Source organism: Coccinella septempunctata, chromosome 4 (genome assembly GCF_907165205.1).
Source record: "Coccinella septempunctata chromosome 4, icCocSept1.1, whole genome shotgun sequence".
NCBI lineage: Eukaryota > Metazoa > Arthropoda > Insecta > Coleoptera > Coccinellidae > Coccinella > Coccinella septempunctata.
The window spans coordinates 19,219,105-19,245,435 of NC_058192.1; the positions used below are offsets into that span (position 1 = coordinate 19,219,105).

Genomic DNA, 26,331 nt, shown 5'->3' on the forward strand with positions numbered 1-26,331 from the left:
TCATTGGCTGATGGAGAAGATTGATTAAGGCTCCAAAACTACATAGGATTATTCAATCATCATTGATGTTTAGATATTATCAGCTAGGCTGAACAGCTTATTTTCATTTCTTGAGTTTCACTGTTAGGGGTTGAGATTCTTTATCGAGAAAAAGGCACACCTACTCCTCCCAAAATATTCTTCGAGGAATATCTATTCCGAATTGAAAGAAGGTCATGAACGTGGATATAAAATAAACACTCTTATCTACTTTTACTGGTGAGAGAAATTCTCCTCTTTCTTCACTCATTATTTATGCAAATAAATTGTGTTTTCACAGAATTATCTACTGAGGTCGACCTTGTCATTACCTTTCCCCGTCAGCTATGAAGACTACCGCACCTAAAGCAGTAAAATTTATCGTTTCCCAGTTAATCAAAACATTTCTACACTTCCTTAAAAAAATTCTAGGAAACATCATTAAGCCGTCATACGTAAATCCCCAAAAATAACCGTTGAAAAACGACGATCAATCATAACCGGCAATTAGCGACCTTTCAAAACCCCTCGAACCATCCTATGATCGAACGAAACGCCGTCAAAGGTCAATCCACCCAATAAAAATCTCTGTAAAAAAGAAAACACGTCTCGCACCCACACATGCAGGCCAAATTTACGAGTGCCATGTTTGCCAGATGATCGCGCGTCCAATTATTAGAGAAAGTACCCGGGCCTGTAGCGATCCACACGGATCATTAACGGCAGCAAGCGCCTGACTATCCTGCTACACTTCCAATAATCAACTTGAGATCATCATCATTTAAAGCTTCCTTTATTGTCATTTTTAGTAGTGCTAAAGGAAGCTTTGAAATTAAAAGGACTATAAGTTTGGTTATGAAACTGGCCGACAATCAATTTCGAAGTGCCTTTTAATTCGAAGGTACTTTTAGACCTATTAATAAACTGCAGGCTTTTAACTGAAAGAACTGAAATTGATTGTAAAACTTGATGTGAAAAGAGAGAATAACGAAAGCTACGTGGTTTCTCTGGATGCACTTCAGGTTCGCCAAATTCAACAAATTTAAACACACAATTGAAATTAACAATAGAAAACTCCTTTAATCAAAAGGAACATATGGAACCCCTATACTTCTCAAATGATGCATGACATTTTTGGTTCAAATCGGACAGGATTTAGGTCAACATTTCACCTTAATAGGTCCAAAAGAACTGTCAAAAAGTCACTGTCACTTCATAATGTGCATGAAACCGTTTCGGACACAAAGGAGCGGATATAACATTCGCGAGGCAACTGAAAGCATGGTCAGCTGAAACCCTGAAAAATTGTGGATGCGGTTAAATCAGTTTATGTGGTTGACGATAAGCAAATCGTAATATTTTTTGATAACGTGATGAAAAGCCTATTAGGCAAAACGCAAATTGGGACGTGCGTAATGCGTGTCAGGTGGAGCGTCACGTCTTGTATTCCTTCCTGTAAACTACAGCACTTGTTTTTTCTCCTCGAAAATAGGTGAAGAAATTCGTAACATAAATATTTTGACGGAAATTAGTCGGAATTTCCGGGAAATCGCGAAACTGGAAAAACTTTGACCGTATTTTTCAAATACTGAAAAAATGCAGATGCTATAATAACTCCGAAATCATCGAGCGGATTTCACAGCATTCGCTAGCTGTTTTCTGAAGGGTTTCTTGTTCGATTTTCAAAAATAACATAAGTTATCGATTGAGAAGTGAAACAGATAAATACAAACAGAAAAATAAATAAAACAGAGAAATATAAGCGAGATGACTTTCATAATATTATCTTCAATGAAAACAGAAACAGCACACAGATCTTATCTATTTAAGAATTAGTGAGCATTGTGGAGATGTGCACTGAATGAGGGATTAAACAATAAAACACCCACATAAAAAAATACTAACACTTATGGTTGTATTCTACTTTTCATCCGTAAGTTACGAATCTGTAGCGTATGATCGATCTGTAAGTGTCCGATTTACCGATTCTTAAATAATGCAATTCTGGAAATGTCTTTATCGTAAATAGTTACGGATTTCTGTAAGCTACAAATCACTAAAAAACGCCCAGAATTGCAATTTTCCTGTGAGCTTATGAAAAGTTACAGATTGGCTTACAGATGAAAGCAGAATACCACCACTAGCTTCCACTTAACTGAAGCGTGCTAGGCACATAGTTGATCCCATGAAAAAAATTGGACAAGATATAATTCTAATGAAGAACTATGTAAGTTGAGGCAGAGTTAACATTAAGGCATACTTCAGTGATTGCTGTGGTATTTAACTGCAATGAAAATATGAGAAATAAGTAAGGCTTAATTGCAATCTTATCTTGTTGGTGAAACCGGGCATAAGTAACTTCAACTAGCTTATGTTAGCGACATAAAATCTCAAACTTAGTTTCGTAAAAAATACTAAATCTGATTAATGGTCTTTAGAACACAATCAATAGAAAGAATCGGCAAACTTGACAATAATCAGAAGTTTTTATCAACGAAAAGGGAAAAAAGTTCAGCCTATATTTTTGACTATGTAATATTGTTTCTATTGACGTATCATAACGTGAACACCAGGTATAATAATAGGCAGGTATAGAGATGTCTTGGCTATTTGAGACCTGAAATATTCAATAAACTTTCATAAGAAAAACTGAAAGCAGGAAGGTACTCGAGGTCAAATTGAAGAATTAGAGAGCAAAAGCCTGCTTTATCCTTCTACTGGGGTATAGGAAGAACTGCCACTTCGCCCACTGGACATCAATTCAAAAAAAGTTGTTTCTCTGCGTTTTTCGTGAATTTATTTCATGTTTGAATTTTTTTTTCACTCCACGGGTTTGCCTGTTTTTCTATTATTTATCGGTTGAAGTTGAAGAAGTGTATTTTTTTCCAATTTGAACTGTTTTCTTCATTTTCAATATTTTTTTGAAGTATATAATATTGGTTTCATTTTATTTTCTGTTCCTATTTGGTGTCACTGATATGTTTTTGTTGTAACTTCCCATAAAAACTTTCATTGTAGTATTGTAACTCGAAATAGTTCGAATATATGAACGAAACGGTATGGGGGTGGCCTGGAGAGTTGAACCCCTTTTCACTCTGAAGCCACTTAAGTTGTATCTGTAAATGGAAGCAACTCATTTTTTTGCATGACGATATCATGCCCAAATAGGTAACGATAGGTAAATAGTAGAGTTATGGTGAGATGAACATTTGAGTACAGCAATTCTTTCTTTAGGAACTGAAAATTGGCTCATGTCTCCCTAACCCATGGGAGAGTTGAACAGGGGGCGAGAGAGACTTGACCATAAGTTTGTTTATCAGGAAAAACATTGAAAGAAAACAATTTCCAATGACCAGCGATTATCTATGTCAAGGTTTTCATCATCAGATGTATCAGCGTATGAATCACATATTTTCTATTTCAGAGCCACTATCACTTATTTCCGAGTTTTTTTTTTACTTTTTTGAACCTTTGTACAAAAATTTATAGATATTTCTATTATTCAATTTTCTTTTTTTGTAGCAAACTATAATCTTAGTTCAGTGCGGGAAACTTGGACCACTGATTATGTCTCCCGACCATATAGCATGGGTCAAGTCTCCCGCACTCCCTTTTAGTCTATTCAACAGATGTTTTCTTGAAACTTTTACAACTATTATTGAAAAGGCTCATCGTTTGTAAAACAATATTAATCTATAAAATTAATCAATAAAACTAAATAACACCACGCACCTATTAAACTTTTCACACAGAGTAACAATCAAAAATTATTCAATTTCTTACTTCCCAACAACAAAAACACGTTCAACCCTTTCACAACCTAACTGTTCTGATGGCGGCCTAAATGGAGCCGTCACTAGTTGTGCCTTGTAACGAGTATACCGCAAGCTATTTACGATACCGGTAGCGAGAAATTTGAATTGAAAATTTGAGGTGGTTCAAGTCTCCTACCTGAGCAAGTCTCCCGGACTCCCTCTAAGCTCTTTTCAAATTGACTGTTTATGCAACCATGTCCTATTTAATGTGAATAATCTCACAAGAATTCCACTATATTTTCAGAAGAACGTACTATTAACCCATGCATACTCACCCCAGTTTCGATGTGTCTCCAGCGGCATGACATGAAATGAGATCGGCCGGCCCCAAACCCCTAGCCTTCCAATTTTGGTAGATCGCCTCGGCCTGATCGGAGATCTGCTTGGCGATGGCCGCGATGTCTTCGTCTGGATCGCGACGTCTCGCCGTGGTGGTCATCGCGACGCCTAGATGAGACGGCCGTTCGAGGAGGTCAACGACGTTTCGTCGCCGGATCGGACGCAATCTTCAGGGGACGCGCCCGCCAGCTCATCTTTGTGGGGAAGATCTGCAACGGAAGGTTTCGATTAGTATAAATCAACATAATTATGTCAATCTGACATATTGAATCTAATTTTATTATTTTACGTTTTTCTGCTTTTGTTTTCTCTTTATTTCAGATAAAAGTTTCTGGTATCTTGGAGGAGACTTTCTGGATTTTCCTTTTTGTTGGAGAAAGAATAAATTTTTGCAGTGCGAGATGCCCTTCAATATGGAATATTTCAGCTTATTTCGTGAACAATTACAATCCACTACACTCACGGGGGGAAAGGGTTTTTTTACTGAGGTTTTTCCCTAAGCTCTTGTATCATACACCAATTTGTATGGTACCCCGTACACTAACCTCTGCTAAAACTGTATATCATACACATGCTATAATTATTGTTTGCTGTTCAAGATTGTAATGCTCTATATCAAAAGAATATGTATATATGGGGGAAAGTTTGGTGTAAATTACGATTGATGTATCCGCTTTCAAACTCATCCAAAAATTGGGATGAAAAAAATAATGGTAATAATATGAGATGAGAAATTATCAAGAGTTTGTATCGGCTCCAACTGGAATTGTTAAACAATTTTATTCTTGGTTGAAGGATATTCCATTCAATTTTATTACTCTAGAAGAAGAACCCTTCTTTCGATCACAAATGCAGTTCTTGACATATTATACAGGGTGAGTCTCTGACGCGTACAAATATTGTAACAGTATATTCTTGAGGTCGAAAGAAACACTTGTTTACTGTACCATTTTTTCTGATTCGGCCCTGATAACAAGATATAGCCAAGTTTACATAATGCAGGGGAGCTCAAACTGTCGATCGCGTGAAATTTTTGAGTCGATCTCATAAAAAATGAGCCGATTTGGATCTACAGGGTGAGTTTTTGACCCGTACAAATATTTTAACAGTAGATTATTGAGGTCAGTAGAAACACCTTCTTCACCTACCATTTTTTTCGAATCGGCTCGGTTCAAAAGACACAGGCTGTTGAAAACCATAAAAATGTTACTTTCAGTAACACACAAACGTTTTATCGAATGAAATGAATTTCGGAATGTAGGTTTTCATTCATTTGATGAGTCTTTGTCGAACACAAGATATCACTCACGTCTTCCAGTTTTCTCAGTTTGACAGTTACGTTCCAAGAAAATAACAAAACTTCAGAGAACCCAACTCTTGAAACTAAGTTGGACGCTATCTAATGAATATTTGAACGTTTTGTAAAATGAAAGTATTCTCCATATTTTCTCGTGTAATGCGATAATATAATTCAGATTAATTTGATCTTGAAAAAGTAAAAAGTATCTGTGAAATTTGGGTACTTTGGCTGAATACAACTCTGTTTGAAAGATCCACAGATGTGTAGTGTCACAGATTTAGCTGAAAGTAATTTTGTTTTTTCAGGGGTGGCATAGCTCATTATGAAAACTCAAAATTGCTATATCATTTTATCAGGGATGAATCGGAAACAATGTTATAGTAAAAAAGTTTTTTTTACCTCAAGTATCTATTGTTAAAATATTTGTACGAATCAAAGACTCACTCTGTATTAATTACTTCTACTATATTACATGTACATGTTTCTCAAAGTCGATCGATCGACATAATGAGCTATGCCACTCCTGGAAAAACAAAATTACCTTAATTTATGACACTACACATCTGTGGCTCTTTTAAACAGAGTTGTATTCAGCAACACATATTTTTTTTATTTTTGAACAAATCACTCGATAACGGCGCATTATACTAGAAAATATAAAGAATACTTTTATTTTACAAAACGTTCAAATATTCAGATAACGTCCAACTCGGCATCCAACTTAGTTTCAAGAGTTGGGTAATTTGAATTTTTGGTATTTTTGTGGTACGTAATGGTCATGAGAAAACTGGAAGACGTGAGTGATATTTTGTGTTCGAACAAGATCCATCAAATAAATGAAAAACTATATCCCGAAATTCATTTCATTCGATGAAACAGATTGTGAAAAAGAACTAAGAATATTATTTTTTTATGGTTTTTTAACAGACTATATCTTTTAAACCGAGCCAATTCGAAAAAAACGTGTTTCTTTTGAATCTACCGTTAAATTATTTGTACGAATCAAAGACTCACCCTGTATATTCTTTCGAGCAGCCCCTGCTAAGGCTTTCATATTTCTCAGAAACCAGAAAACTGACCCAAATGAAATTGAGCAGATATGTTATGAGAGCGAAAAGACAATCGAAAATTTTGATTAAATGTCATCATGATATCCGCCTACTAGATAGCTTCAAGTTCGCAGATAATTCCGGCCTATACGAACCTGTAGATATTTTTTTCACGAAAGCCGCAACTTTCAGCAAAAAATTACAACAAGCCTTATTTGTTCAAAATGAATCAAGCTATCAAAATAAATTTTTTTATATCATAATTTGATTAAGAAAAAAGTTTCTGGCAAAACAAATTTTATCCTCAGCAATTATAGGGAAACACCACAAAAAGTTTATTCCCTTCTTGCTTCCATAGAATTTCTGCTTCATTTCATTCCTGGCAGTTTTGGTTTGTGAGAAAAAAATCAAAAATTGCCTTTCAGGTGCCATCTTTAAGGAGCTGTATCTTGCCCTTATTCTTGAATTTCAGGAACTAGAACAACATGTTTGTGTAAACATCATACCAAGCATAAAATAAATAATCTCGAATTCAAAAAACTAAAACTGGAAACTGAACGCACGTTTCTCGAACCAAACAATGGGTATTAGAATTCCGAAGTGTTTCACCTCAATGCAAATTACGGGTAATCAGCTCAGGAATTCTCCGGTAACGAAACCGCGAAAAATATCAGTTTTCCGATCATCGCACACAGTCCGCGGAATGCTGAAAGCTCGCAGCATTTTTCCGACGAATTACTATAAATATGCGGAAAGGAATGTTCGCTGGCTAGAAATAATAGAATTGACATCAGGATCATGTGGGATGAACGCTGTAAACATGAGCTCTGTTGAACTCCACGAAACGTCGAAATTGTTATTGAGAGGAACAATTGACATAATAAGCAATAATAAATATAAAATAGACCATCATTTCATGGTTTTATTCTTGAATGAAGTGTCAGAGGTTTTTACAATTTCCTTTCTTTTTTTTCTAGATTGTAATAGAAAATGACAGTTGTAGGTATTTATGGGAATAATCCCTATAATAAAGGTTCTGTAGCGTTCCACCCTTCCTCCAATAACTGTAACTGGAAAAAGCACTGGGAAGACTGGATGAAAATTTTGAATACCGGTAGACTCGGGTGACTTGGGACAGTCCTCTAACTTGGGACAATTACCCCCCTTGCAGATTTCCTTGTTTCTTACCATTTATGAGTGAAGGTACAAACTTATAAGATTGTGTAGGGTTTTTTCGGTTAGTTTAACAATTAATTCCTATTGAGTTTGTCGTGACCAGAGCGTTTGAATTGACAGGAAAAATTAACGAATTCAGGAGAGTAAAAATGCGTTTTTTATGGCCCTTATTCTTTCTAGTGTCCTGTACCTATGTTTCACTTTGTGCATGTGTAATTTTTTTTCTGGATACTTGGGATATTGGGATTTTGAAAATGTCATGAAACAAAGTTTTTTACAAATCAAACGGCAACACGCATCTCATTCATTCATTTTGTTGTTTCATAGGGTGACTTGGGACAATGACGAATAGATACAAGCGGCGCATTGACAGCAGGAAATATGCCGATTTTTCGCAGGATATTAATTTAAGTTATTTCCACAAAGAAATCACCAAAGAATGAAAGAAATCAAAGTTACCTCGTTTTGTTTCGTTTTTTTACATTTGAGTTGCAATATATTTACATTCGCTTTAATAGGGGTTTATCATTTAATTTCCTACCGAATTTCAACTATATAATCACAAATCCCAATTTTTCGAAACTATTCATCATCCCAAGTCACTCACCTATTTCATTTGAGAGTTGAGAAGTCAATAGATTTTAACTTGTGTAGCAAGCCTCCCAAATCGGTGTTCACTTGGGACAAGTATATTTCATTTTTTTCAAAATTTATATGCGAATTCTGAAGCATGGTATATATCCTAATTAATAGTCTGAGTCATTAAGCATATTATAACCTCTGTTTCAGATAAAGATAGGTCACCGTTTTGAAAATATGACAAGTCGAATTCAACAATCGTCCCAAGTCACCCAAATCAACGGTGAAAATAATTATCCCCCAAAGTAAGCTGAAGATTTTGGAGCAAAGATGATAAAACAAATGTATTGCTGATATTCCAAAAAATAAGAATAATATAAGAACGATTACAAATTCTTTGGTGATATTGTTTTTATTGTTATGATGAAATAATGAGAAGGCAGCAATTTATTTAGGGCCTATTAATACACCATCCTTACTGTCATAATCTTTATTGCCGTCAAATTCAACCTGTACAGGGTGGCAAAATACGTTGTCCACTGAGGGGAACTATAAGAGCTAGAAGAAAACGGATGAAACATTTCCGAACTAGAACTCTTTTTTAGAGAAACTAAGAATGGTGAAAACCGTTGCCTCATACGTTTCTTCGTTTTTGAGTTATCAGCAAAAATAGAGATTTTGACGATTTCGAAGTTCTCATAACTTTTTTGTCTTTGAAGTTAAAGATCAGAAACTTAGGCACTTTCAAACGTCGAATGCACTGACCAGCCCCAAAGATTTTTTTATTTCGAATCATTAGGCGAACTTTCGTTTTTTGTTATTTTTGAATTGGAAAAAATCTTTTTTCAGTGGATTCTACGTATAAAAGTGCCTAAGAAGGTTCATGTTTCAGATCTGTAACGTCAAAGACGAAAAAGTTATGAGAACTAATGAGGATAAATTCAGATGCATACCACCCGACGATATGAATATCGACAAGTGTTACGATCTGAATTGAGCTAGCCAATTTGAATCTGAATTTATCCTCATTAATTTATTCAGTGCCGTAAAGGCGATATCACTCTTCGTTATGAGAACTTTTCGAAATTGTCAAAATCTCATTTTTTGCTAATAACTCTGAAACGAAGAATCGCAGGAGGCTACGCTTTTCACCATTCTTTGTTTCTCTGAAATAGAGCTCGGAAATGTGTCATCCGTTTACTTCTAGCTCTTATTCTCGAGATCCCCTCAGTGGACAACAAATTTTGCGAGGAATTTTGCCCATTCTCCTCAGGTTGTAGCATTCAAGGAACGTTCGAAGTCAAAACAACTATTAAGACTATAGGCACTGATATAATACCAAGACTGATATAGTAACCATTCAGCAATGAAAATCACTCATTTTTTTTAACATCGAGTTGAGAAAGCATCGAGCTTCTCATTGAAAGTAATGGACCAGAAATTCATCATAAGCTGATATTCAGAGGGAAAATTCACAGTAGGCACCTTCATATATCGATTGAAATTTATTCTGGGAGGATTCTGCATCTCTTCATAAACTTTTTAGGAGCAAATCGTTGATTTCATTTTTAATTGATTTTGTTTCAGAGATTGGGAGTGAAAACCCTAAAAAGTTTATGAAGAGGCACCTTCATCCCTTCCAATCCCCATATCATATTTTCTTCTTTCGCGAATACATAAAATCCAATTTGTTTTGACGAGGGATAATTTGACGATCAATTCCATTTTTTGGACCCTATCGATAACCGAAATGGAAACTTTCAATTTCGATCGAGATTCCGAGATCAGACAAGCGGAAAGTTTCCCCTACTTTTCGTGGCGTATCCGGTTATGCCTTAAATCACTATCGAAATGGGTGGAGGCTTCGGTCTAGGGTCCTTCGTCATGATAGGGCGAGAGGGAGACGGTAATGATGTTCGAGTGTTTTATGGCTCCGGTTCCTGTAGGAAATGGGCCGAAGAACACGAAGGAAAATTTGTGTATTCATGTTGACGGATCTTGAAAGCATAATAAAGGTAATGCGGGTGGTATAAAAATAGATCTGCTTTGTTTAGCACCCCTAGCTGACTAGTTTCGGACTACCCTTCGTATCTCCCTTTACGCATAGCTGGTTTCACACATTTCTTCTCTATCTTATTTACATTATGAATTTTCACCAAGTCACAGCAATTCAATATCGATGTTGTGCCAAAATAAGTAAGTTTATTAATCCTTTCAGACAAAATAAGGAAAAGACGTAAGTACAAAAAGAAAAAATATTACACAACACAATCCTTACTATTATTTACGAGACTATTTATGTAACACATGTAAAGTCCGTATACAGGGTGTCTCAGATTCTAGGTCCAGGGGCAGGGGCGCATCCAAAGGGGGGTAATTAACCATCCCCAGAGAAGTGATTTCTACACTTACACTTGAGTTTCATATAAATATTTAATTTTTTTCACTTGTCATAATGAATATTTCATGTACATATCTATATATTTTTGTCATGGTTTTATGCATGGTTTTATGTTTTTGATCTGGAATAAAAACGTCAAATTATAGTTGAGCTAGAACCAATCCAACCCCACCCCCGCTGTCACTTGCTCGTACAAATATTTTAACAGCAGATTATGGAGGTCTAAAGAATCAATCCAACCCCAACCCCGCCTTCACTTGTCTCGTACAAATATTTTAACAGCAGATTCTTGAGGTCTAAAGATACTCTTTTTTCCCATACCATCTTTTCAAAATCGTCTGGGTTTGAGGTACAGGTTGTTGAAAAACGAATCGAAATGCATAATAAAATATAGGGTGTTCCATTTGAAAAAAAAATATCATTCTATGAAATATTTTGAGAACGTGACTGTCATTTCTTTGTTTGTTTTCGGAATCAAGAAGACTATCAAAAATTCTGCTAGTTTGTCCATTTAACCGAAATCGTAGCATCAATAATAACGGAGTTGACCGAATTAATTGTATACAGGGTGAGTCTTCGACTCGTACAAATATTTCAACAGTAGCTTCTTGAGCTCAAAAGAAACACTGTTTTCTTATACCATTGTTTTCAATTCGGCCCCTATAAAATGATATAGCCATTTGAAGTTTTCATAATGAGATGTGCCACCCCTGGAAAAACAAAATTACCTTCAGAATACGTCAATATTCTGATTACTACACATCTGTGGATCTTTTGAACAGAGTCGTATTCAGCCAAAGTACCCAATTTTTCAAATTTCACAGATGCATTTTAATTTTAACATCAAATTACGGCAAAAATTTAATTTTTCAAATGGAGCACCCTACTTTTATTCGATATTTTCATAGAAAATCCCAATAGGCGTCTGTGGTGAGTCATGTTTCCATACGGAAACCTCATGGTTTCAAGTCAATTTCTCTGAAAGTGGGGGATTTCAGAATGCCTTGCTAATTTTGTCCAACAAACACAATGCCTTGTATGAATGAGATAAACACCCTCAGTCGAGTTTTCAATGATTTCAGAATCTTACGAAATTAATATAGCAGAAATCCTACGGTAGCAACTGAGGTAGCAACAGAAGTCGTAGGCTGAAAACCCTCACATTCACAGAAATTTCCTTTAATTTCGAAACCACGAGGATTCATTTAGGAACTTGATACATCGTTAGATGCGTATTCTGAATTTCTCTAAAAATATCAGATAGAAGGTAGGATGCTCAATTTGAAAAAATCAACTTTTTGCCGATTTTGTATCGAGTGACAAGACGAAGAATTTTGGAACAGCCTGTATATCACGAACCGAGTTTTTTTTTACGCGTAACTCATTCCCAGGATCTAAGTGACCTGTTCTCAGAATTTCAGATTCCCATAATATGAAATGTCTTTTCTATGCCTATTTCATTAAATCCATGTTTTGGGCAATTTTTTGTGAATAACCGTTACACTTCCGAAAGTAGCAGAAATATAGAAAAGTAGTAAAAATACTCAGATAGGAATAGAGAAGCGAAAAAAGTTATAATAAATAGGGTGTTCCATTTGAAATAACGAAGTTTGTAGTATTTCGCATATCAAGGTGCAAAGAGTCACTTTCCCAAAGGGTGCGGGCAAAACGCTCGCTATCTCTTTACCGCACGCATTTGCGTGCGAGAAATAGCAGGAAAAACCCCTGCAAATATTATAGAGTAAATTAAATTCTGTCATGTCTCTATGCACCGAACGCCAACGATGAGATAACCATGGTAAGGACAGAGAGGTAAATCTCACCCCCTATTTCCTATTAAGAATTTAGGGGTGATAGCCCCTACACCTAGGCTTGAGGAGATTTCGGCTTACAATTGTGCTCAAAATATGTCCCCTCCGAATAAAAATTGACCTACATTTTCTCTGAAAACATCCTTGACGGGCCTGGCAAGTTTTCAAATTGTCAGCCCCTGTAACTACTTCAAGGACTCAATAAAAATTTGCAAACCATAGTATTCATGTAGAGGGTCAAGTGATCTTTCAATTGAGGTATATCTCACAATTCTGCTCAAAATATGTTCCTCTACGAATAGAAATTGACCTGTTCCGGCATTTTCTCTGAAATCATTCTTGTCGTAACATAATTGGACTGGCAAGTTTTCAAATTGTCACCCTGTGTTTATATATTTCAAGCGCTTGTAGAGAAAATATTGTACCTAACTCTTGCGGAAAGTGTCTTTCCCGCATCCAACTGCTTGCCCGAATGGTGCGAAGCATTTTCTGCACTTGTTAGGAAAATATTATAACTATAGTCATATCGATCAGAAGCTCAAACCTTAGTACCCAAATTTTTAGAACAATCATGTTCCGTTCTCCGTAAAGGTCTAATAGGCCACCCACCGTGGGATACCCTGTATATTGTATACAAATTCGCTTAGCGTTTTACAATGATATTACGCGACAGAAGTGATATATTATTGTACCTACTCGACATGCAGAATGAATTTAGGAAAATTATTATAAGATTGCACATGGACAGAAGCAGTACCTACAAAAGAAGTCAAGATTACCATTGTTACAGACACTCCGTGAATGGGTTCAATTGGGCCCAATAAAACCAACTCAATTTGAACCCCGACAGATAACCCGGAAGCTATAAATGAACGTGTCACACGTTCAGAAATCGGTTGGTGTTGCACATCCTGTAGCTTCGAGAAAACGGCCATTCTATTCTATTTCCGGAAATCACCGATACAACAGACGACCCACATCCGTCGACGCTAATGAAGGTAGTTTCGCGATCGTGTTTTTGGTTTTTGTGGGTTGTGTAACCCGATTTTGAGCGTGTAAAGGATGTTGTCAATATAGGATTACACGCTTCCAGTACGGAGTGATTGCGTGTCTAGTTCCGGAAGGGTGAAGGAATGAGAAGAAAAAGTTAATTCCACATAGTGTATCTTGATGGTTTGATGCGTGTTGCTGTTCACGAATTGCATGTCACTGGGATATTTAATCATATTAGATGCGAATTTATTTCTTTTGAAACTAAGGGATTCACTTGTGGTTAATGATCAACTCCGATGAAGCTGGCAGAACCATTTTAGATGCTTTCTGGCCCTCGTAAAATTTCGTTAACATTTATAGCTATCCAATTTTTCGGGAAATCACGGGTTCTGCAAGCTCAAAGTCAAGCTAATAAGATCAAACCGATAAACGATGCTTCATCAAAAATCTGATCAATTATAATTTAGGCCTGATTTCAGCCTGATTTATTCATTTACAGTTCAAATAAGTCATGCTTTGTTTCAGACATATCGTAATCAGTTTCTTCATAAGCAGTCGATTATCGGTTTGCTTCTGCTAACTTGAAGTTGAGCTAGCAAAACTCACAATTTCTAGCGAAAAATTATTATTTTGTTTTTATTCGCTAATTATTTTTGGATTGCTTACATCTGTAATTGGGCAAGGGCCTGTTGGATGTAATATATTCAAATAAATAAACAGATAAATTAGCCTAAAATTTATGACTCGATTTATGACGATGAACAGATTAGTGATAAACATTCTATCGGAGGTTTGGGTCTGCTTGCGATTTCTAGAATTCGAGCCCAAAAATTTCTCACCCACGTTATAAATTAGTCTAAAATTATGACCAGAAGAAGAAAACAAATTCAAGATGGTTCTGCTAGCTTTACTGGTCAATTATAATCAGAAGCTCTAGGTTATAATGAGAAATGTTGGCAACCCTTCTCAGATTATCGATCATCATACATAAACGAGTACATTAACCGAGGTATGTTATGGAAAAAAAGTTATGCTCATCTTCCTTCTTCCTAAAAACGAAGAAAGAATGAAAACGTACATCAAAATGAGATACTAATAATAATACAGGCCAACTGCAGTTCATAAGCAATGAATCCAAACTTGGTAATGTTAACTTCCAATCACTATACAGGGTGAGTCTTTGACTCGTACAAATATGTTACCAGTAGATTCTTGAGGACAAAAGAAACACTTTTTTCAGAATCATCTCACAAACGGTTTTATCTAATGAAATGAATTTCGGAATATAGTTTTTCATTTATTCGATTAATCTTTTTCGAACCATGAAAATAAAAAATAAATCAAGAAACCCAATTCTTGAAACTAAATTACGCTATATAATGAATATTTGAACGTTTTGTAAAAAAAAAGTATTCTTCATATTTTCTCGTATAATGCGCCGTTTTCGGGTAATTTCTCGGGTAATTTGATGTTCAAGTATTGAAAAGTATCTGTGAGATTTGAAAAAGTGGGTACCCACAAACGGGGTGAAGTGGATCAAAAATCGAGGTTTTTCAGGAATAAAATTAAAAGTATCAGTGCGAACGGGCTGGCGTTCATAATATAGATTCTATTATCCTTTTGCTATCGATTGGCCTATTCACCAAAATTTTTGGCTGCACACTTTTTGAAATTTTTTTGGTTGAAGTACGGGGTGAAGTGGATCCCATTTTAAAAATCAATGAATATTCACTTTAACTATACGAGGGAGGAAGTGGATCAGATGAAATGAAAAAAAATCTATTTTGAGTCCTAGGACCAACAGGTGCTGTGAAATCCGAACTAGAACAATTGAAAAAATAAAAAAAACTTTATTATTTCTGTGTGAAACTAAACATGTTTAGTTTCGAAACAAAATACAATAAACAACGAAAATAACGTTGTAACGAACATAAAAACAGTCTTTTGAATGAAGGCACTGGCGCAGCTAGGGGAGTGGGCAACTCCCCCCCAAAGATACCAACAATTCAATTTTTTTTAGGTATATGAATGTACTCTATACTCTAGTCAGTCTTCATATAGGTAGATATTCAGTTCTCTCTTCTTTGGCTTCCAGAGTAAAGATGTGCCGGCCACGTGTAACTTGCTTCAGGTGGATTTTGCGAATTATTTGGTGCCTTTTCATAAGAGCTGTATCCTCTGCATGCGGATATACTAAAAGGGTATTTTTGCGACATGGGCCTATACGCAACATGGTCAAACATGACTAAATCATTGGTGATCGACTTCACCCCTCACTTTTGAGAGATGTAACAAATATTTTTTTTCCTAAAGAACTGTGGTGGTACATTTGATTTCAAAATGGGAAATATCATTCCAACTAAATTATACGTAACTTGTAAAAGTTTGGGTGAGAATAACTGTCGTAGTTATTGCCAAATATATAATTGAAGTTGAACAATTGAAAAAAAGTTTATTCGAGAGAGTACGAAACTTTTTTTTTGTGAGAAAACTAACCATCCAGAATTGTATCCAAGGCACGAGTTAGCAATCTTAGGAGGTAACAGTAGACACAGAGTTTTTTTCGCGACAATTTAGGGTCTTGTCTATGAGTTACGCGATGAAATATGCGAGAAAACACGGTTGATCCACTTCACCCCGTTTGACGGTACTGAATTGAGCTAAATACAACTCTGTTTCAAAGATCCGTAGATGTGTAGGGTCCAGATTTAGCTAGTTATTCTGAAGGTAATTTATCAGGGCCGATTCGGAAAAAATGGTATAGGAAAGAATGTTTCTTTTGACCTCAAGAATCTACTGTTAAAATATTTGTACTAGTCAAAGACTCATCCTGAAAGTGGGTATATTGTTCATCGCAATCAAAAGAACTGAACGTAAGTCCTCTTTGGATACGTCGAGTATTCATAAAAGTAGAAATAAAGAAAAATTCAATTATGTCCTACAATAACTGTAGCATATCCTAACGCTGGTTGGTATCTGCTGGTTAGCAAGGTTGATAGGGATTACCTCGGGGATTACATATCAGCACCACGAAAATGGAGGATGTTCGTTTATGAGGAATCAAAAAATTTTTCAGTTTCAGGCATATTGAGAAACCGGAAACGTAAACCAAAGACCGAGAACTGGACGCCCAAGATCTATAATTCCTGAATAAGATCGGCTTCTGACTGTGACTACACCTTGGTCTAACCGAAGAGAGCTTTTGAGTACTTGTGGCATCATGCAAATCTGGCTTCTGCACGCTTATGTTGTTTTGGTTTTGATGTAAACAATTCGTCGAAGACTTCTAGACGTTAATCTATATTCTGGATGAATTTTGGGATTCCACTCAAAATTATAATGAAAGATTCAGAACCTATAATGATGTATAACTAATAATAAAGTTATAGGTACCTATGTATATTGTTGAGTTATACAGTTTTTAGCCCCGGTAATACGTACAGTTCAGATCAGAGCCGAGTTCAAGGTTGAATCCGGCTGAATTTTGCCAATGACATTGTTCCTTTTTGAGGTCTCAGTTCTAAGGAACTCTGCGTAAACCCTCCATTAGCAATGAACCTACATCCTTCTAGAAATAATCTACAAAAAAGCGTTTTCCCCTCAGTCTTCACCTAGCGGAGTTACAGAGTGAAATTATCATAGAATTCGAGCCTGATGACACACCGTGAATAATTCACGTGAAATATGCTTCATAACCTTTTGCGTCAAAGATAACGTCGCTTGCTTTTCGCCAACGTGGGCAGTACTAGAGGTCTGTTCTAATAGTGGAGTGGTCGAAAATAGAAACGAAATGCACTAAAAAGAGTAACGACGGTTTGTCTCTTCTTAAACGTGTACAGGAAGAGGTTCAACGGCCTCGTACTAGACCGATTCACGGGTGGTCATAATAATGATAATTGCAACTTTAGAATAATTCATTTCGAGAGATGATGGGCCACGAGATCGAATGTTCACAAATATCGTAAAATCCACTGTTATAGGGTTTAATCTTTACTCATCCTAATGACGTCGAAAATGATCAACGAAATTTTTGCACAACGCACTGACCGCAAGACATTTACAAAAAAGACTCTCGATCTAAAATATCCATCTATCACCATACTCCGTCTGATTCATAAATGGATGTTTTTACTTTGGGAGCAGGCTTCCTAGCCAAAAATATATCCTATAACCAAATTAGGTCAAAAATGAGCAGTGCTTCCTAAAAATTGCTAACAAGCTGAAAAAAACGTTCCACAAGATGAAGGGCATCTAATATGTGGGAAAAGTTTGCGTTAATTTTCTACCAGGGGCAAGACCAGAGCTTAATAGAAAAAAAGATTTCGGCAAATGTTGCTGCGTTTACCAATGTTATTGTTTTTTATTTCAAACGAAAGATCCCTCTTTCTGTTTCCCTTCGTAAACCTTTTTGAAATTTTGAATTCTGACAGCTCGAATACCAGTTTTCTGAAGTGCACCAATTTTGACCAGTTAAAAAATGACTAGTGAGAGTTTACCGCATGTTGCAGACTTCTTGAAATTCGTTGTAAATATCGAAGAATGTTGATCGGGACATGAGAAAATTTACAATGTCATAAATTCTTATATCGACTTAGAAAGATGACGGCGTGCACGTCGACGTAGATCAAATTCCTACATGTCTTCATTGCTAACCGGTTTCTGATTTAAACAGGTAAGGGCGATTTCCATAATTATTGTTATAAGATACTGAATGGCAACGAATCCATAAACAATAAAAATGCGCACGATTTTTCGTTATTCCAGAATTAAATGATAAACAGCGTGTCCCGGATAAGATGGGAAACATTTTAATGTGAGATAGAGAACACCGAGGAGAACACCTAGCTAGAGGATCGAAAAACCCCCATATGTAGTATCTAAGAGTTATAGATTCTGATTTACAGGGTGTTTTTCAAATTTGAATGGAAATTAAAACCACTACATCCTACATCTTCTCAACGGAATCACTGATTTATCCGAAATTTGGTATGAAGATAGCTTCCATGAGGTTCCAGAAAACTGCAATCAAATAATATTCGATTTGCAGTACCTACCGCATCACATATATTTGGACAGTTCTTAAAAGTTCGCGAAATCACCCTGTACAATAAATTTCATGATTTCCTCGATATTTGCGTAAACTGTAAGATTCATTTATTCAATTCGCCAAATAATATTGCATGGCACCATCCAGGTTGCAAAGGACTGATTTTTTTCTTGATAGTGACAATAATTTTTTGTCCCTTGTCGATATTTAACATCCCATGCATCTCATGACGAAGTGAATTTTGAATCTTCATGAATTTGAATTCGTATCAATTGAATATACATTATTCAATGTTAATTTCAGTTTTTATTTGGTCGAATACGTTTTTTTGAATCGTAACTCAAGGATGGGTTTTCAACAATTGTTTATCTTCAAGCCATTTGAATAGCAGGAATGAACTATAAAAATAATGGATGAGAAATAGGTAAAACGAAACAAAAACTAAGCGGCTCTCATTGCATGTCTGTTCGTTACGAGGTTCGTAATTAAGGCCTTCCAGAGCTGAGAAATGAATTCAGATGAAAGGCAGACCATGAAAGCCGTTGAGTTTTTGTTTTATTTTACCTATTTCTTATCCATCACTTTATAGTTTATTCTTGCTATAAAAAAAAGATAAATGATGTATTCGATCAAATCAAAACTGAAATTAACATTCAATTGATTGAATTCTTATAGATTAAAAATTCACTTCGTTATGAGTGAATAGGATGTTAAATATCGACACGAGAGAAAAAATTATTGTCACTATTAAAAAAAAAATCAGTCCTTGGCCACGCAATATTATTTGGTGAATTGAATGAATAAATCTTACAGTTTACGAAGCTATTGAAGAAATCATGAAATTAGTTGTACAGGGTGATTCCGCGAACTATTAAGAACTGCCCAAATTTATGTGATACGGTCCTGAAAATCGAATGATATTTGATTGCAGTTTTCTGGAGCCTCATGGGAGATATCTTCATTCCGAATGTCGGATAAATCGGCGATTCCGTTGAGAAGATAGAATGATTTTAATTTCCATTCAAATTTGAGAAACACCCTGCAAATCGGAATCTAGAACTCCTAGACTCGCTCCTAGATACTGCATACGGGTTTTTTTTCATCGACTAGGTGTTCTCCGAGGTGTTCTCTATCTCACATCAAAATGTTTCCCATCTTATCCGGGACACCCTGTATAAAAAAATCAGATTACACGTCCTAGCCTTCATGTCTGAGACATGGGATGAAGATTACACCGTTTCCCTCTCGGTTTCTCTATTCCCCAAAGACTACAGCAATAGCTCTAGCTGCACTTCTTCAACTTCGGGTACAAGTTGCCTGGGATGAGATACCTCAAGAGGAAAACGATCATTTCTATGTGCTCCACATGTTTATGAATGCGCATGACATTATATGAATTTGGTTTCATTTTATTTTAAAGCGCTTTCGCGCCAATCGGGGCGCCAATATTCATTTCAATTTCCCTCATAGATATGTGTCGAAAGATGAGTTCACTTTACGATAAAATTTAATTAAAAGCCTGTTTGACAGCCAATTCAGGATCGTTAAGACACGCATCAAATTAGAAGTGTTGAAATGCCTAATTTGACGAAGATTTCAGCTGAAAATATACAGGATTTGTGTTTTTGGATTCGTAAAAGTCGAAAATAGGATCTAATACTGTTGATAAAAGGAAAAACCGAGGGTAAAAGAAATCGAATTTTGAGTTAACTTCATTGAAAAGTGATACTCAAGATTATTAATTATTGGATTACCTATTTGAATGAATCTTAATATTTTTATCTAGGAAGTAAATTCGAATGGCCTAGCTTATTTTTTTGGTCGGTTATTAAAAAATTCAGAAAACAGAGACATTCATTCCATGACTTTTTTTGATCGGATCAAACAGATTTTTCAAAAAGAATATGGGTTGATTGAAGTGGAGAATATGGAGACCACTCAAATATATAAATTTCCATTAGTGACCTATTCCCTCTATTATTTTTCCAAATATTAAATTACTTTGGGCTTACGGTATAAAAAGTCTTGTTAATTTTTCGTGCTCAGTTCACATTCAACTCGATGCTGTAAAGTAAAATGTAAAGTGTTCGATACATCCTGAATTTATGTGGCATACTGATTGAGGTTCGGATTGAGGTTCATTGTTCTATGATATTATATCAATATTCAATATTATTCTGTACTTAGGTCAGTTTAGGTTTTCCTGCTTAGAGTCTGATGACATTCTGAAAAATGATTTCCTTTTCCGACTTTTGAATTATTCATTCATTATACTTTAGGCTATTATTTTAAGATATATTATATTATATTTTGTGAGATCCACTCACTCGACATCGAATTCGCGACACCAATAAAAGCACTAAAGAGGTATGGTATGCTCGAAGCGAGGCTCGAAGGTATGTTATGGAACACGGTGCTGACTTATATCGAGACTTATATGGTGTGTTTGGATTTAACGTTCATATATTCAGGAAGAAATATAGAAAAAAATTTCCGTTATCCTCCAATGCCTCCAACACCATCATCACTCTGTACCTATATTTTTATCCAGAAACTTTCCATTGGGCGAATCCACGCCGAGATCATTGGGTGAACCAGCGTCAAAACAGCAGGAGAATCCAACTTGTGTACGCTTTTTGGCAGCGCAAGCCGGGACTGAAATAAACTCGCATACAATGAAAGTTCAACCACTGCTTGAACTGTCCGACATTTCATAAATCAAGGCGCTCATACCTATGGCCAAATCGCAGAACAAGTCGGGCATACGAGACCATTCACATTTGTTGCATCAACTGTTTGACTCAAAACTACCTATATCCTCTGCCGAGTCCTCTGCATTCAGCAAATTAATTATTATGGTCAAAGAAAAAAATAGGAGAAACAATTAACCAATCTACGAGATATAACATAGATTGCATCGAGAACAAATCAACAAAAAAGGTTTTTGGAGTCTAGTATAATATTGCATTTTCATTCGGATTAATATACTCCTCGATATATTCAATGATATTTCCTAATTGTCTATATCCAAATTTTCGAAATCCTCTTTTGACGATTTGAGATTTTCTCAGTTTTTGCAAATAACTCGAAAACGAAGTCCTAGGAAGTTGCGAAGTAAGGGTTTCCAACATTCTTTCTTTCTCAGATAAAGAGCTCGAAAAGGTGACATCTGTTTTGCTCTAGTTCATCTAGTTTGAGTCTCTTCCGAGGTCTCTTCACTGGACATCGAATTTGAGACACCCCTCCAGACACCCTGAACATTACCTCGAACATTATACGGCAAAAAATAGAGTCCAAAGTGTGATAATTATTTTTCAACTGGTTTCACCTCACTAATTTCAAAATTTTGTAGAAAAAAAATTTGACGTATACCTATTTTTTTATGTAAAACTTTTACAATTCCTATTCTTTCTATTGTTCTGTAGCACGTTGATAGTTTCTCAACTCAGTCAACTCCTTCGTTGATTTTCTAGGCTGAAGAAGGTAAATAAAATAAATAACCCTAACGTCGCTTAAGGATTGACAAGTTGTTTTTTGCTTCCTTTGACCACAACCGTCTACAGAGAGCTCGACAGAGAGAGTACTTTAGAAGGCTGTGCTTTGACGCTTTGACCGACAACTATAAATACTATAAATAAATATTTGAAGGTGTGGCAAATTAGACACCAACGGCTTTGTTGTATATTTATCTTCAAATAAGCAAAAAAAAGGAATTTCGGATGTTGAGAATAGATTGACAAGTTATCAATAAACTGTGTGCACTCGTTTCAAATGAATAAATATCGCATTTTGTGTTTGGGAGGCTCGTTGGGAGGTCTGAGAAGATTTTCCAAAAAGTGTAAAAATTGGAGAAAATTACATATTTTTGCAACATTTGGTTCGGACGATCCACAAATAAGGACAATAATGATCCGGGAAGAATTCATACAGCTACTAATTACCTACCAACCAAAAAAAAAAACAGTCAGAGCAATGTTTCTGCTTGTCTTACGAGGGTTCTAATCATTGGCGCACCCTGGGGGGTGAGGGCTAACTGATTGTATGTAAGTACCATGCTAAGACCTTAAAAAGACGCCTCCGGTGCTACTTTCATCAAACATGTAGCTGTGTGCCCCCCAAAATATAATTCTGGGTGCGCCACTGGTCATGATAATATTAATATTTTGACTTCCTGGTTCCTGGAATACTGAAAACTGACTAGCCAGTTCCATCAACAATATTTCAAATTGGACATACCTATTTACTCGCCTATTTATCAATTCGAAAGAAAATTGTATAATTATTTCTAGAATTTTTTCTAGAGTGTAAGAGTCGAGGTAAGAGTTGAAAAATTGTTATAATATGTATCTAATAATGATTCAATAAATATTCACAAACCGTGTAGAAGGATTTCAATATCTATTCATTAGTCGATAAGTGAATAAACCCATATTCACATGAGAGATAAACAGTTAATTGATCACTGTTATCTGTTTTCATTTCACATGCGAACTCTCACTTTTACGACCATGTAATAACAATATTAAAATGACTTCTGATGTTTAACAACATCGGTTATGATTTTTTTTAATCAATTTAATTCGATTAGCTCTCAGAGATCTTGTTGTCGAGCTTGTTGCCTAATGAAATGAAAAAAAAAAGGATTGAAGTGCAGTACTAACGACATCATTATTAAAAATTAAATTCTGTACAATCTGAGTACCTATAAGACAAAACAAATAAATCACTATTTTAGTCGATTGACAATCACTTTCTTGCCAAGAGAAGAAGACGGTGAACAAACAAAAATAGAACTGGTAACGAATGATTGGAATAACTGAGACAAATCAATCCAGTACAAGGCGTAATTGAATCAGAATACGCTTAATATGGATATAGAAGGCCACAAAACTCAACAATTATCTTCAATTAGACTTGGCCTTTTGGTCACGTACAGTCTTGCAACATAAGTAAAAATACGCTAAAATATCTTCGAGATTCAGATGCACATGAAACAAAAAGGTACGATTTAGTCCTTCTGAATACATATATACAATTTATATGAAAACCATAAAGAGGATCAAAGAGATTTCGGAATACTAATCATTTAAGTACCGAACGAAAAAAACTTACCTTGTTTAGTAGCAGATATCCTGTAATTCAATCCAAATTATCCGCATAGCACCTAATCCCTAGTTCGGAAACAGAAGAGAACGTTTCTTTCACTCGCGCAAATAGGCCCGACGATTTTTTACCGAACTTGTTTGGTATTTGACAGATAGAACTGAAAAAAAGGAACGAAAATGCTACAAACTCCGTCCGCACAAAACAAAAACTGGGGATATTGTTTGATGTAAATGGTAAACTAGTCCGGCTGGGCCTTTTGAGCATGCCCCGTCCAGGAATGAAAGAAAAATGTGGAATGGTTGGGAAATGGGCTTTAAAATTACGTCCAATAGGTGTCAGATTTGAATGTTGCATGTAGTAGGGTATTTAATTTTCAATTGGCATTGGTGGCGCCACCTATTGTAGGGAATTTTAAATTCATATGAAATAGAAACAGAAAACTTTATGAGCTGAATAAAGCTCATTGTACATTATCACATTAAATCAAATTTTATCAATCATAAATTCTCCCCAAATATTCATATCTCGACCGAAATCATCCAAATTTCAGCTCCATGTGATCTGAAAATTTATAAAATCCTCAATCTCAACAGATTTCTGTCTCCAAAACCGAAAGTATCGATATTTTCTACTTAGATGTCAGGCAGGAGGAATAATTATTGAGACATTAGAAACTAAATGAAAATAAAGTTTATAATAGGTCCTTTCGTTTGCATAAAAAGTGTAGCACTTTTCTAAACTCGATTTTAGTATTCGTTTGCTGATTGAATTTACTCCAGTGTTGAGGAGGTGTAGTTTATCTACCAAGGGCGGCTCGTCAGAGGAGGCAAGGGAGGCTAAGCCTCCTCATAAAGCTTAGAGCTAAAATACATTCACTTCGCGCATGTCCTCATTTTCAGAAAGTAATTTTTATATAAATTTTCCGAACACCTGAACTAGATATTCAGATAAAAATTAGTTCATTTTTCGGTCCTCCGCTCATAAAAATCCAGCATAACAATCATACAATCCACCGGCTGCGTACGCGTCCGCCGCGTCGAATGTGAATATTTCCTAGTACTTACTGCCTATTCGGACGGAGGCTGTTGGGCCTGCTGCCTCCGTTGATAGTGTAACTCACGCATACGTTCTCTGGACTCACATACTAGCCGAACAAGAATTCAGCTGACTTACTGTACCATATTCGCCCGTAAAATGTACCAGAGGAGGCACAGCTCCCCTGTTCTCCATTGATTCTTTCGTGCCGTCTTCGACTTTCTCCGACGGTAGGGGCGTTGTCCGGCGGTAGTTGTTATGATTTCAATTTTCAATTTGAATGTAACGACTTCGTGGAGAACTGGAACTTCGGGAAATTTGTGATATATTCTTGTTAAGATAGGTTGTTTTGTTAGGGCTTTAGGAGTAAGTACTGATACGGATCAAAAAATAAAATGGAATTGAATATTGAGAATTAACTGTACACGTTGTTAAAACCTTTACAAGACCTCCACCAAATTTAATTACACTAAAGTCTACCGAAAATCGTCAGAATAGAAGTTTCAGTGTTGCTTGGTACGATAAATGTGATTGGTTAACTGGATCGATCAAACGGGAAAAATTATTTTGCTGGCCATATTTACTATTTTCTCATCAAACAGAATATACTTCATGGTTCAAAACGGGGTTTTCAGATTCGAAAAATTTACCGCGAACTATCGAAAGGCATAACAAGTCAAAGGAGCATATAGCATCCTCTTGCATTCAAAATCTTAGAACTGACAACTTTTCATTATGTTGAAGAAGTATACTTTATTGACTGACAAGAATTTGTTCCAACACTCCTCGAAATCTATTAGCCTCCTCAGCTCTCATGACCACGAGCCGCCACTGTTATCTACATCTTCTTTTGACTATGTGTAGATAAACTACACTTCCCCTACACTCTGTAAATATTAAATCGAGTGTAGAAAAGTGCTACACTTTTTATGCAAACGAAAGGACCTAATGCTTACAACACCCACAAGGAACTTCTGCCTTACCATTTAAATCTGCCAGATTCTTTATCTTAAAGTTCGACTCTTTATATGATACGTATAATTAACTTTACGTGAACCGTATTTCGAAAATTTGAATAAATTTTACATATTATTAATTTTTCGAGGGTATAATGTATATTGATATTATATTGGTCAAAATACAATACATTGTGAGAAATTTTCGAAAAGCTCGGAATATTTTACTGTGTAAAATTTTCTAGTTTTATTTCGATCAGATGCATTAGTTAAATTTTCCTATTTACTGTAAAATTTCAATTGTGGCAGTTTTTCTTACTAGCTTAGATAGTTACTGGTATTACGCTAAATGATTTGCCAGTAAATGAGGGTGATTAAAGACAATTGACGGGTTTCTGCCCCTTATTTGGAGTTTTTTACTTTCAAGAAATATTAATTTTATTCCAGACTTAGGACTAACTCTGTATGTATATGCTAAATTATGACTTCATAGTAGATAAAAGTGATGATTGAAAATATTATGAAAATTTCTAAAACCGTGAAGTGCCGACTTTTGAAACTTGTTTTCATATTAGATAGGGGTAGGGGTACGAAACAATGATATAATGAACAATATCTTATAATGCAAATACGATCGGTTTATCCATATCGAAAAAAAAAAAGATTTAATGTAATAGAATTCAATTAAAATTGCAGGTTTTTATCC

The 26,331-nt window shown here is 35.7% G+C and overlaps 1 protein-coding gene across 2 annotated transcripts in view; it reads right to left on the reverse strand.

Moving 5' to 3' along the window:
- The window catches only part of LOC123310680 (serine/threonine-protein phosphatase 2A regulatory subunit B'' subunit beta), a 73,541-nt gene extending 49,623 nt beyond the window's left edge, over positions 1–23,918 (reverse strand). Inside the window, exons 1-2 of one of the 2 annotated variants that reach the window (XM_044894273.1) lie at positions 23,641–23,918; positions 4,109–4,381 (exon numbers count right to left, since the gene is read on the reverse strand). In XM_044894273.1, coding sequence (XP_044750208.1) covers positions 4,109–4,272 — 164 coding nt within the window. In that variant the 5' untranslated portion in view covers positions 4,273–4,381; positions 23,641–23,918. The remainder of the gene's footprint in view (positions 1–4,108; positions 4,382–23,640) is intronic. The other variant, XM_044894272.1, reaches the window with a different exon arrangement.
- Between the last annotated feature and the right edge of the window lie 2,413 nt (positions 23,919–26,331).